This window comes from Dermacentor andersoni, chromosome 4 (assembly GCF_023375885.2).
Source record: "Dermacentor andersoni chromosome 4, qqDerAnde1_hic_scaffold, whole genome shotgun sequence".
NCBI lineage: Eukaryota > Metazoa > Arthropoda > Arachnida > Ixodida > Ixodidae > Dermacentor > Dermacentor andersoni.
In genome coordinates, this window is record NC_092817.1 from 140731985 (window position 1) to 140744413 (window position 12429).

Sequence of the window (12429 nt, forward strand, 5' to 3'; positions counted from 1 at the left end):
CATTTGCAACATTCATTTCATAGCTGCACGCCCTCAGCTGCCAAAATCCCATTGCTGCGGTGTCGTAACAATATCCATCTACGATCGCTGTTAGCTCCACCAAGGGCAATCGGCAAGCATCTTGGAGTGCACAACACACTAAAATAATGCGTACATGCCCACAGAGGCACCTTCACTGGGCAAGCGATGATAAGCGATGAATTGTGTCGCTGGGCACCACGGTCTTCTTCAAAATGCATCGCGGAGGCTTCGCGCACCCAGATGAACGGGTACATCTTTACTCTGTTGCATCACTATGGACCCCAGAATCATGGAGGGAGGGAAAAGTTAAGAGGGAGCATTTAACTGGGAGTTACGAGTGAAGGCTCCGCAAAGCCCATACCTCTTTCGTCGAGATCACGGCCATCGAATCGAGATTTGCTGAGAAGTTTGGTTCCCAACAGCAGCCCAAACTACTATGCCAGTAGTTTTTCTACGTTGCGCGCTTGTCCAGCTGCTCTGCCTGCAGCTCTGGCTCTGCCTGCAGCATGGCTCTGCCTGCAGAGCGAGAACACTAAAACCAACCGCGCACTTTGACGAGTGACCACGTGTTTGGCCAATAGATTTGCCTTCAATCGCGTTGCACGATGATGCCTTCTTTTTCCTTTCTTCATGACTAGTATACCGTACCGCCCTTCGGAAGCGACAGCCGTTGCTCCCGTCTCCATGTCTATAGTGTCGGTTTGAGTTGGTAAAGCAGCGGCCTTAATAGCCTTGCCTGCGGAGAACAGTCATGCCGTGACGCTGCGTTTCCATTGCCGTTATGGACAAGAAATGGTAAGACCGTTGTCATGACTGACTTTAACGAGAATATCACTGCAGTGCCCCTGGCGAAGGCTCACAGTATGAACTCCCTCGTGCGTGCGACCCTCTAGAATGAATCCGTTTAAGGTTTTGTGCAATATTTAATAACTCGCTCGATATTTGTTTGTCATCATAAATGTGCAGCATTAAAAAAACGCAGATTTTAAGTGTTTGTTATTTTATTTGTTGTATTTTAGCGTATTCGAGTGAAGGAAAGCGCAGGTGAAATAATGCGCTGCATTTGCCCTGTTCGCATTCGACGGAGGATAGAATGATAATGCCAGAAAGAGGGGGCACACCCTTGAGGACGCCCGAGAAAGGCTGCTCACGACAAGTGTGCAGATAGAGAGCCGGACAATCACGTATTGCTAAATTGCGGTAATATTTAGATGCCAATACGCAGCGCTGGCGCATTTCGTCGCGCAGCCTTCTGTTCTTGAAACGCGGAAGCCATGTGCCACGCAGGGTGCGCTCCTGTTGTCATACGCGTCTTTTTCTTGACATTTCGACATTCTTTCGCCTGCCGTTTTCGCGCGTTCCATACTATCTCCGTACACTGACTACTATGGAGCAAACTCGGGTAAAACTCGTGTGAACGAGAAACTCGGCGTATCCTGCATAGCACGCTTGGTCAAGTTTTTCGCTTTCTGACTGGTATGAGGTGGTGCCCATCTAAGCATTCGCTACTCCGGCTGCACCAGGCGCTCTATGTCAGCTGCATTCAGTGTAGCCTGCCAGTTTTATCAAGTGTGAGCCCGTCCTCTTAATGCACGCTTGAAAATGCCCAGGAAGAAATGCTGAGATGTCCAGGGGGGCCAGTTTGCACCTCAATTTATGCTACAATTGAGGTAGCTCACGTCACCCCTATGCCTTTCTTTTTACGATGTCAACATCTTCGAGTGTTCCTGCGGCTGCTGTGCCATCACCGACGCCACCTTGTATCGGTGCTTTCCGACACAAGCCGGACATTGGGAGACATTAAATGCCAATAAAATATCTGTTAACTTCCAGAATTTCTAAGAAGTCGTCAAACCCTACCGTGTGTCTCAGCCATCACAAATGAATATATGAATACGTCTTGGACGAACTTTCTGTGGACCTAGTTGGTGCATACTTGACAGATATATTTAAAGCGCAAATAAGAGACACGGCACAAAAGGAACTTCATACACAGAACAGGCTCTACTTTCAACTGTCAGTTGAAAATAGCGCCGGCCCTGTGTATGGCCTTCCTTTTGTGCCGTGTCTCTTGTTTGCGCTTTAAATATACTTGAATACATGACAACAAGTATGACTTGTTGGTGAATCTATATACAGACGGCTCGTGATGTGCGTCACGTGCGGCTTTCGTCGTGCTTGTGCATTAAGTCATTCGACGGTTTCGTCTGCGTAACGCGGCTACACCAACATCCACAGAACCAGTGGCAATCAGAGAGGAAGTTGTTCGCTATATTTCGCGACGGCCTCCTTTAGTATGGACAATCTTCAGTGACGCAAAATCGACTCTCGAGCTACTTAAGTTGTAATGACAAAAGCCCTGACAGCGTGTTGGCTCTTCAAACTGCCGTGCTATCTAGCGGAAGAGAACCGTCGCCACATTACATTTCAATGGGTTCCCAGTCATTGTGGTGCACACCGCAACGAGCTTGCCGATGCCAAAACAACGAGGGCATTCGAAGAACCACAACCACTGCTTGCAATTCCTTTTGTTCAAGAGAGGATGCCAACTGCTTTGGCTCAAGTTTCCCTGAAAAAACGACAAAGAAGCATTGGGACAATCTAGATAATCGCCACAGACGGCTCCAAAGTTTGTACCCCACCATGAAATTTAGGCTACCACCTAAAACTCGATGCAGCTGTGCTAGTCACCTGCACGGACTTAAGCTGGGGGTGCTGTTTACACGCGGGTGGGCGCACCTCAAGCGACGCATCGAGCCTCCAGACTCTGAGCTATGCTTTGTGAACGAGACTATACGTCATGTGCTGTGTGACTGCCCTAAGACGCGGAAGAGCGACAAAATTTGAGCAAGTGCCTTACGCACCTCGAGAGCCCGACCCTGCCGGAGCACATTATTTTTTCCCCTGGCCAGTCATAAAGTCGAGTTTGAAGGCCATCCACGTCTTACTTAACTCTTTTAAAAGTATGGACCTGCACTGTGAGTAGTCCAAATTGTTTGTCACATGTTTTACATCCTCCTTCTCTCGTCCTCGTGACTCATCACGGGCACGGAGCAAGAAATATAGGAGTGGAAACTCCGCTGTTTGCGGCGACCAGAAAAGGTCACAAGCCCGCGGATATATTTTCATGCTGGCGGCACCTGGCGGCATGGGAAGAAATTACCGCTGTTTCGGTTGCCAGGGCAACCGGTCGAGTGTTGCTCCCGTTCGGCCGCGCGCGCCTGACTTCTACTGAGGGCACTCTCGCGTGCTTCTTTACCGCTCGTAGCCCGAAGAGCAACTGCTGCTACGCTTCAGCCATTTGAGCACAGTAAAAAATAAAACGCGTTTTCCATGACAGCTATAAGATGATACGTAGCTTCTGGTTGTAGCCAGGGCTATCTTGCTCCGTGGCGGGCGGTTTTCGGCTTTTTGCGCTTGCGAAACTGATGGCTATCTCGTTCCTAATCGCTCAAAGGGCGACCGCTTGTTTCTCGCTCTAGTGCTCACAGGGGTGCGCTTAGGAAGGATGCCGCCGTGCATGTGTTTCCGTTCCTTTTCTTTTTTATAAGACGCGAAAACTAGTTGCCCTAGCTGCTTGGCGATAAGAGGAAGATTAGCGGAAGTTTGCCACACGTGTTGCTTTTTTTGATGGGCACACAACAACACAGTTTTCTTGAGTGCGCGCACCTACGCAGTTCGGTTACGGCGTGCCCGCTGAAGCAAACACCCGTGTCGTCTGCTTGTCGTCTGCTTTGAGCGGGCGCCGCCGGAGTGAGCGCCGGAGGTGCCGGAGCCACCGAGCCGCCTGCCGGGCGCTGCTTTTTTTTTTTTTCCGCTGCGGCTTTTACGACGCGCCGCATGGTGCCGCCACTGCATAGGGTAGCGTCGGCGCATGCAACAATTGTGACTTTATCTGGTCGCCCACGCTCGCTCGCGCTGACGGGAGTTTCACCTCCTATATGTCTTACTCCGTGATCACGGGCCTCTTTCTTTCCTCTTTTGTTCCCTCTTCCGCCAGCACGGAGTAGCTGGTTAGAGAAATGTACCTGAGGCCGACCTCTTTGCATTTCATTTCATAAAATGCTTCTCTCCCTCTTTTTTTCCCTGTGTATTTTCTGAAGCTATCTGGATGTGCACAATTGTGTGCGCTCTGCCCGAAAGATCCGCACTGCTTTTGCTTTTTGAAACTATTGTCGCAACTAGTCGCTCGTATGTCTGCGCATGAATTTTTTTGGTAAGCAATAACGATCCTGAATGCATTCGTTAATCCCATATGCACAGATAGAAAACACGTGTGTGAGGAAAACATGGCGGCCTTGAAGCTGTAACCTCTGCTGCATCGCAAGGAGCAACAAATAAAGCTGACCTGTCAAATCCTAAATGCGCACTAGAGACTCGCTCAAGCTTTTGATATAACCATGCAACACATAATGCTCGTCGGCTCAGACAAGTAAGAGGCGAGTGGACACCTTTGGGACAAGGCTGGTGACAGTGCTTTGCCTAAATTAATGATTACAGTGATGTAGACGATTCATGTCCAAGCACCAGCAGGAGGCAACCGCGCTGCCTCCTTCGAATAACAGCCGATGATAAACGGTGCACGAAATTTTGACGTACCAACGCGTATCTTGAGGCTCTTTCCTGTAGAAGGATCCTTAAGGTCGCCTATCACTTTGACCATGGCAAGTCCCATATCGCAAATCCTCTCCGAATGGTTGGGCTCCGGCTCTGGGGCACCGGACACCACCATGTACGCGTCGCCGATGGTTTCCACCTGGTGGAGAAAAACATGAACACTAGGTCGTCAATAAATGCAACTTCTTGCCTGAGCATTGCAAAACACAAATTTCGTCTTTACCGCATTATGCCAACAGACAATGAAGCTAAGGAAAGCACCCACCACCGCGACCATAAGCTGCTCGTGTTATTGCTCCCAGGGGATGGATTACTACATATGCACTAATACCGAAGAAAGTGGATGGGATAACAGCCGAATTCACTGAGTATTGCACGCAAACTACGGAAGGTACGTGCTCGGCTCCCACCGGCGGTAAGCTGTTTTCTCATCCACTTAAATTCCTCATTACCTTCTAATTTGTACACTCCGCTGAAAGCATCAAATAATTCCCCTGTGCTTTCCTGCACTTTAATAATTGCTTGCGTTATACAATTGGGCTGAACAAACAACAGAGCTCCTCGTCTTCCCTTCTTACCGTGGTCATTTGTTTATCAAACTTGCTGGCCTATTGATGCATCCATCGGCCGTGCGAGATTTTTTTTACCACTTTTTTATCGAGAACCATGCTGGCTGCCTCAAACCAACAACAACACCTAGCACACGCGACGAGCATATGAACACACTAAGAATCTACTCGCGCAATGCGCGTTCAACAGTGTTAAAGACACGACTTATAAATGCGAAGCCCCTTATTGCGCGATGACGTGACAACACTCCCTGCGCACAAAATTCTAAAATCAATTTGGATGCCACCGCAGACTTCTGCTCCTCCTTAAAGGAACTGGCAGTTCGCTTGCTGGGCCACCGTTGTGGAGCTGTGCCGACGGCGATGGCTTGGGTTGCGAATCTCTAGTAACGACGATGTCAGATGCATGCGGTAGTTCTACTTCATGCTTTGAGTACTGAATCGGACCATCTCTGAGGGTGGCAGGTGGTCTACGTGCACAAAGCGCACTTCGTTTCTCACGTGTAGTACTTCGGTGCCGACCTCAAAAGCACAACTTTTCCAGGCCACCAGGTCACATTTCCACGCACTTTGAGCACCACCACACGATTACTAACACCAAACATTTCCGACTGGCCTCTGCGGTAATAATCACAGTCCTTTATTTTTGTAGTTTTAACACCCAATGCATATTTAACGTATAGACATAGTAACGACAAGCGGACTCACAATTTCCTCCGAACAGACAACTCAGCAGGTGTTAAACCAGTGAATGTATCGGTCGTTGTACGGTAGCAAAATACAAAGTTATTTAATCTTTTTTGCAGTGTCCTTGTAAAGCCGTTTTCTGTACCTTCTAGCAGCTGCTTGAGCAGTACTTTTTATAGTTGCTTGAAGTGCGCGCTTCACAGCCTTGTTTGATGTCGGAAGGTATGGCGGTGTCAGCGTGTGCTCAACTCCATTTGCATAAAGGAAATCTTTAAAACCGACTGCTCGAAACTGCGGCCTGCTGTCACTACATTGTAAGGAAAACTACACGATGCAAGCAAAGAATGCGCGGCTTCCAACGCCTTCATGGCGGTTGTTCCATTCATGATTTTAATTTTCAGCCCGAGAATCGATGGCTGCAAAAATGGTTTTCCGTTTCTCTCCCGCGAAATTTAAATACTCTCTCTCCCAAACGTTTTGGCACATTAGCCATGGTGACAAAGTTGCTGCTTGTGCTAAAGCAGAGACAGTCTGGCATACTTGAAGTTTTTATACTGTTTGTTTGTGGGCCTCGTCCATGCACGGCCGCCATACCGCCTAGCTCACTAGAGCTTTCATTGTACGAATTTGTTGTTCGTGCAGCATCTGCAAGACAGACCTTTGCAACGACACTGGCACAACAACTCCATTGGTCCATACAACGCACCGAGAATGGCTACAGCTACTCGGGAACTGTTGGCCCAACCATGCCATGTCATGTCCCGCACAGCATTTAGCGCTTTGTCACTTCTCCTTTCACGGCTAACATTCTTTGAAGCCAAGCGCGACTCATTAGGTGACGAAATTATAAAAATTTCTTCACAGCAGTTCTCGTTGCCCTCGTTTGACCGCGGCAAGCGAGACAATGCGTCTGAATAGCTAATAAGTGAGCCTGATTTATGTCTAATTTTGTGGCTATAAATCACAAAAATTGTTCACCAGCGGTGCACTCTTCCAGTAGGCAGAGCACTGCCCTGCTGTTCAGAATCAAAAAAAAATTTTTAAAGGCTATTTATCAATCACTGCACCAAATAATCAGCCGTACAGATACTTGGGAAACGTTTTGACAATAAACGTGATGCTTAGTACTTCTTTTTCAATTTGTGCTTAGTTTTTCTTATATGCCGATGAGGTCTGTGAAGCAAAAGCTAAAGCGTTTTCATCGCCGTTAACAAAGTGCGGTAACTCAACATCCAAACCACACTCAGAGACACGAGTAACCGTTCATTCTGTTTGCATGTCATAAAGCAGCAGAACTCTCTTATCGGTTAAAATTTCTTTGCATCTGCGGGATGCCTCGTTGCAGTCACGTTACCACTTCTGTTTAGTTTATTCTCACCGCAAGCACTGCAGTGGTTCGAACACTGTGGAGAAATTTAGCAAAAATTTTCTATAAAAGACAGTCAACCCCTAAAAGAATTTTAGCACGTTGCGTTGGTTCGCCATTGTGCATTTTTAATTACTTCCATTTTTTCGGCTGTGGTGTGCAGACCCTTCTTGTCGATCTCACGGCTCAAGTATCTTACACGCTGATGAAAGAAGCTATATTTTTTTAGCGTTAATCCCCATTCCACTCTGTCCTTAGGCATCGCAGCACCGGCTCTACTCCATCGCAACACTAAATGTAATTCTTCCCAGTGATGACCACATCATCGGGGTTGCAGGCAGTTGTCGGCATATTGTGCAGTATTTGGTCCACGACTGCCTGGCACATAGCGGGTGCGCATGCTATGCTACAAGGCAAATATTGATGCCTAAAAATGCCCATCTGCGTATTGACAGTGAGGAGTTCTTGCGATGAGAGTCAGCAGTTCTAGCTGCAAGTAAGTGTTTAAGAGGTCTATATGCGAAACGGCAGTTACCTCTTGCAGGATTGCAAGCATGCCTGCAGGCAACGGCCACGGGTGAGAATAAAGTTTGATTGTAGAATTTACTCTGACACGATAGCCACCACAACACCGAACTTGTACTGTGCTCTTTTTTGAGACTACCACGAGGGGTGTTGTCCAAGCACTGTACCTTGCCCTATACATGACTTCAGCTTTTTCTAGCTTCGTCGATTGTTGCTCAACCTGCTCACACAGAACGTACGACACTGGTCAGGCTTTGCTAAACGCACGCCGTGGTGTATCCTTTAGAACAATGCTTCCTTTAAAGCCATTTATAGAACGAAAACCCGAGTCAAACGCTTTGAACACATCGCTAAATTTCTTGCACTGCGTTTCGGGTGCCTTCTTTGAAGTGCCTCTTTCCAATGCTTTCAAAGACAAGACTTCAGGCCAATTCAGCTTGATTCTGAAAGTCAATCTCATACAATTAAACGTGGGTATTCCAGCACGTTGATTTTCCAATGGTCAGCGGCAATTAAAAGAACTGTTTCTGATGGTGCACTTTTACGTTCATCACACCAACAGTAGGGACAGTTCTAGCATCTTATGTGGCTAAGTTCACGTTCGCTTCTCTGAAGTAGGCAATGGAAAAATGTTTAGCACACTGCACTTCTCACGTAATGGACACCGTAGCACCCGTGTCAAATTACATAGGAATTACTTTGTAATTTGCCATAACTTCTTTTACAATGGCGGGCGAACCCTTCTGGTTCGTGTGACACAAAGTGAGGAACTCATTATGGTACCTTTACCGTTTTACACTGCGAAGAACCTAAGTCTTGCACATTTTTGCAATATAACGCTTTTTCGTATACCTGAAGCAAGCACTGTCGAGAAACGAGCAACTCGTGACTGACAGCTTTCCTCCGCACTAGTGGCACTTTATCTTTTATTTTCCTTGCGACGAATTCACAAAACACCATCCTCTCCTGCTCTTAAACTTCGGCGTCGCGTCTTTCGCAGACATTTTACGCTGTTGTGTTGCTCGTTGATGCCAGTAGGCGTCTTCCATTCCTGAGGAGCGTCATGTGGCGTTAGGCTGCAGCATTTCTTTTGTGTCTTGCGTCTCCACTTCCATTTCTGTCATCGTCGGGCATAGCCAGCAACCGACGCCGTACTGCATGTGTGTGTAGCCCAATGACAAGTCGGTCTTGCAGATCATCACTGAAGAACGAGCCAATTTCGAACGTTGCCGCGACTCCCTTCAGTTCGACTACGGATTCTTCGACATTCTCCTGGGGCTTCCTCTTGCGCTGATTGAAGAGAAAGCCTTCAGTGACAAGCGTGTGGTTGAGGGCATAATTCTTCTGAAGGACACCCACGATTTCGGTGAACGACGCTTTCGTAGGTGTTTCTGGCAAGAGCAAGCTCCGAAGTCAATAGCACTAAAAAAGAAAGGAAAAGTTTCGCTTCTTCTCTTCATTTGCAGCGGCGAATAAGTAAAAGCCCTCTGGGTACACCTGGAAGTTGCCGTTGTCCGGCTGGAATTACGGCGGCTTCCAAACGGTAGCGGTCGTGTTCCCATTCCGACGTGCCTCTTTCGGCAGGTAAAAGCGCAGAACTCTGTTTATACGATATAAAACGAGCTCACCCTGAGCAGTGTTTTCTACTTTCTCATTAGCCCACTCTCCTGGTGTATACGAAGACAGAAATAGCAGGTCAATGTATTAATTTATTCAATTTATCTTGAGGTTAACTAGAGAGGTTAGCAACTAATGGTTAAATTGTGTGGTTTAACATCCCGAAACTGCGCAGTGGAATATGAAGGACGCCGTAGTGTATGGCAGCCGACCAATTTGCGCAACGTGGGATTTTTAACGTGCACCCTACGCATGGCACATGAGCATTTTCGCTTTACGCCCCCATACGAATGTTGGCATGCGCCCGGAAATTAAGCGCGCTCCTCGGGCTCACCCTAATTCTTTAGCCACTGAGCTATAGTGGCTAGTCAAAGCAATGATGTGAAAGATGTCATTAGAACCTGTCATTCAAATGACATACAAATCTGTTCATTCCATAAAACAGTGACGCATGACCACAAACACTTCTGAAATATCCTCTAAAGCACCGTGGCATTACTACAGGAGTAAAATGCCTTTTTTACGCATGAGCACTTCACCTCAATCACTTTGGTCATTAAACAAAAGCTTGTTGGGAGACGTACCTTGTAGACACCATGCTTTTCAGTGAGCTCGTCGAATAGGGAGTACATGGAGTTGAGCATAGAGACCACCTCCATGGGAGTGATTCGGCTGCAGATCTCGGTGAAGGAGACCACGTCGCTGAACAGAATGGTCACCGAGTCGAAGTACTGCAAAGCAGACCGCAGAATGAGCCACGCTTTTAAAACCCCTGTGATCACGGCGTACTCAAAAATCGTGTGCGCCACATATTCTCCCCATTTTTGTGCAGTAGTGGCAAGGAATAGACAAATAACGTTAAGCTCAGGATTAATTTTGCATGCAGCATGCATCCATCTTACTTCTGAGGGAACAGTATTGCTGTAGACGACCGCTCCGGTGTATGCACGACTTTGTCTGACGCTTGACAATGGACGCTGAAGAGGCTTCCGCTGGTGATTGCGGCCAATAATTAACATGTGCATGTGATTCGGGCAGGTGGCTCAATTTTTTTTTATAATGGGGCGTAGCACCACTGAATGCAATATATACAGGTATTTAGATACTGATGATGGCGTAAAGTGCACAAAAATTCATTCGGCCACCTTGAGTTGCCTTCGATTGAGTTTATAGCATGTATGCATGAAATAATGTAAATATGACACAAATATCGACACTCCCCCATAGTTTCTGAATGAAGCGATTCAGCGCACTAATTGTAGTTGAATGAAGACATCCTAAAGCAGCGCTCGCACAGACGCGTTTTTAATAGTACCTAGGCGCGAAACTACCAAATCTAATTTTAAAAAACGAACCCAAACAATGTAGATGATATTCTAGAAATAGACGATATGCAAACGCTACAAGTGCGCTTCTCCGTCCACCTCGTGTGACCTAAGCAAAATGGCAGACCTCTGGATGGAGTCGTCAGCATGCCGACTAGTGACACCATCTCTGCCGTGCTCCGCTCCCCGCATCGTTCAATCTTTCAAAATGCGTGTCTTGACTCTAACAGTGCTAATGATGGGAATGCGGCTATTTTTGTAGGGGCAGGTTAAAAGTTGGAAGAAGCCACCCTATATAATTTCGCATATGATTTCTTACAATGTCGACGACACATACATGTTATCATAGGCGGCGAGATATTAGCCTTTTATTCCTTCTTGCGAACATTTTTCTGGTAGGTGCTTTTTGTGGCGCAACACACCTAATTTCTGGCGAATATTGGCGCTGAAGGTTGCATTTTTTTAACATATAAATGCAAGCGTCTCTCATTATTTTCACGTATCCCGTAATATTATTCACTACATGTGCATATTTTCGCGCATTGGTCGCCCTACAGCGTTTGCTCTTTGCATTACGTCACGGACTCCACGAACGACTTGTCGCGGACACACATGAAATGTACCATCGGGCAGTTCAAAGAGGACATGACATCGTATTTTAATGGTTTCCAAGTCACTGCGGTAGCGTTGGAAATGAGCAAACAGGCGCAGCCACTCGATCTTCACATAACAGTGGCGAATGCGTCGCTATCTTTATGCCAAGAACAGACGCAGCGGGAAAGCTCCGTGCGCTTGATCGGGAGCTTAAGTTTGCCCAGTGGAATTCGGCAGACCCTAAAAAAATCTAGCGCCTTTGTTACCTGGATCCTGATCTAAAGCTCGCATTTCACATGATTTACCACAAGGGGACGTAATTCTCAGTTATCGTCTGTGGCTTAGAGTAGCCTCGACGAATGCTTACCTCATCGAAATGGACAAAAGTCTAGAATGTGAAGTTTGCGGGTGCAAAGAGACGATAGCGCACCTTTTGTATGATTGTCGTCGTTTCAAAGCGCAGAGCCCTCAGCCCCACACTCGATAAGATAAGACAACCGTACGCTTACGGAAGCCAGAATTCCGTGACCCGGCTCCTAGCTGACGTCGGCCCGAACAGCTTTAAAAGCACTAGTATGTGTTTTTTTTTTTTAAAGAAAAGATATACTTGAATAGACTATATGATGTGGTAACTGCTATGTTCATTTCTTTTTTTTAATCCTCTTTTGTTTTCTTTCCTTTTATACCTCTTACTCCATCACCCTGTGCCGTGTTGTCCCCGGACACTTAATCTGGATAACCTATCTGCCTTTGAGCTTTCCTTTTCACTCCCCTCCTGACGCGCCTTAGCTCAAATTAATTTTACTGGTAATCATTTGGAGCAAGTCATATTCATTAAGAATTGGAACTTCTCCAGTATCCTACTTGGAGGAAAACCATCCAGGCACTAGTTAGTTTTCGTTATAAAAATTATTTCTCGTATGTGGTGCCTTTTTTCTCGTATGCGGTGCCAAGGAACGTATATCTCGGTATTTTTAATACTGAGGAGAGAGGTAACGTTTCACTAAAAGCTATTTATTCTGCAAATCATCATTAAGTGTCGCGACCACGCCAGAAAATGTGCAAAACCGAAGCCACGTAAAGTGCTCATGTGTGGAAGCTAATTAAC

At 46.8% G+C, this 12429-nt stretch overlaps 1 protein-coding gene across 1 annotated transcript in view; it reads right to left on the reverse strand.

Annotated features, from left to right (window-relative positions):
• The window catches only part of LOC126537843 (soluble guanylate cyclase 88E-like), a 121550-nt gene that overhangs the window by 19952 nt on the left and 89169 nt on the right, over positions 1 to 12429 (reverse strand). The window contains exons 9-10 of the mRNA XM_055074478.2: positions 9987 to 10133; positions 4621 to 4777 (exon numbers count right to left, since the gene is read on the reverse strand). Coding sequence (XP_054930453.1) covers positions 4621 to 4777; positions 9987 to 10133 — 304 coding nt within the window. The remainder of the gene's footprint in view (positions 1 to 4620; positions 4778 to 9986; positions 10134 to 12429) is intronic.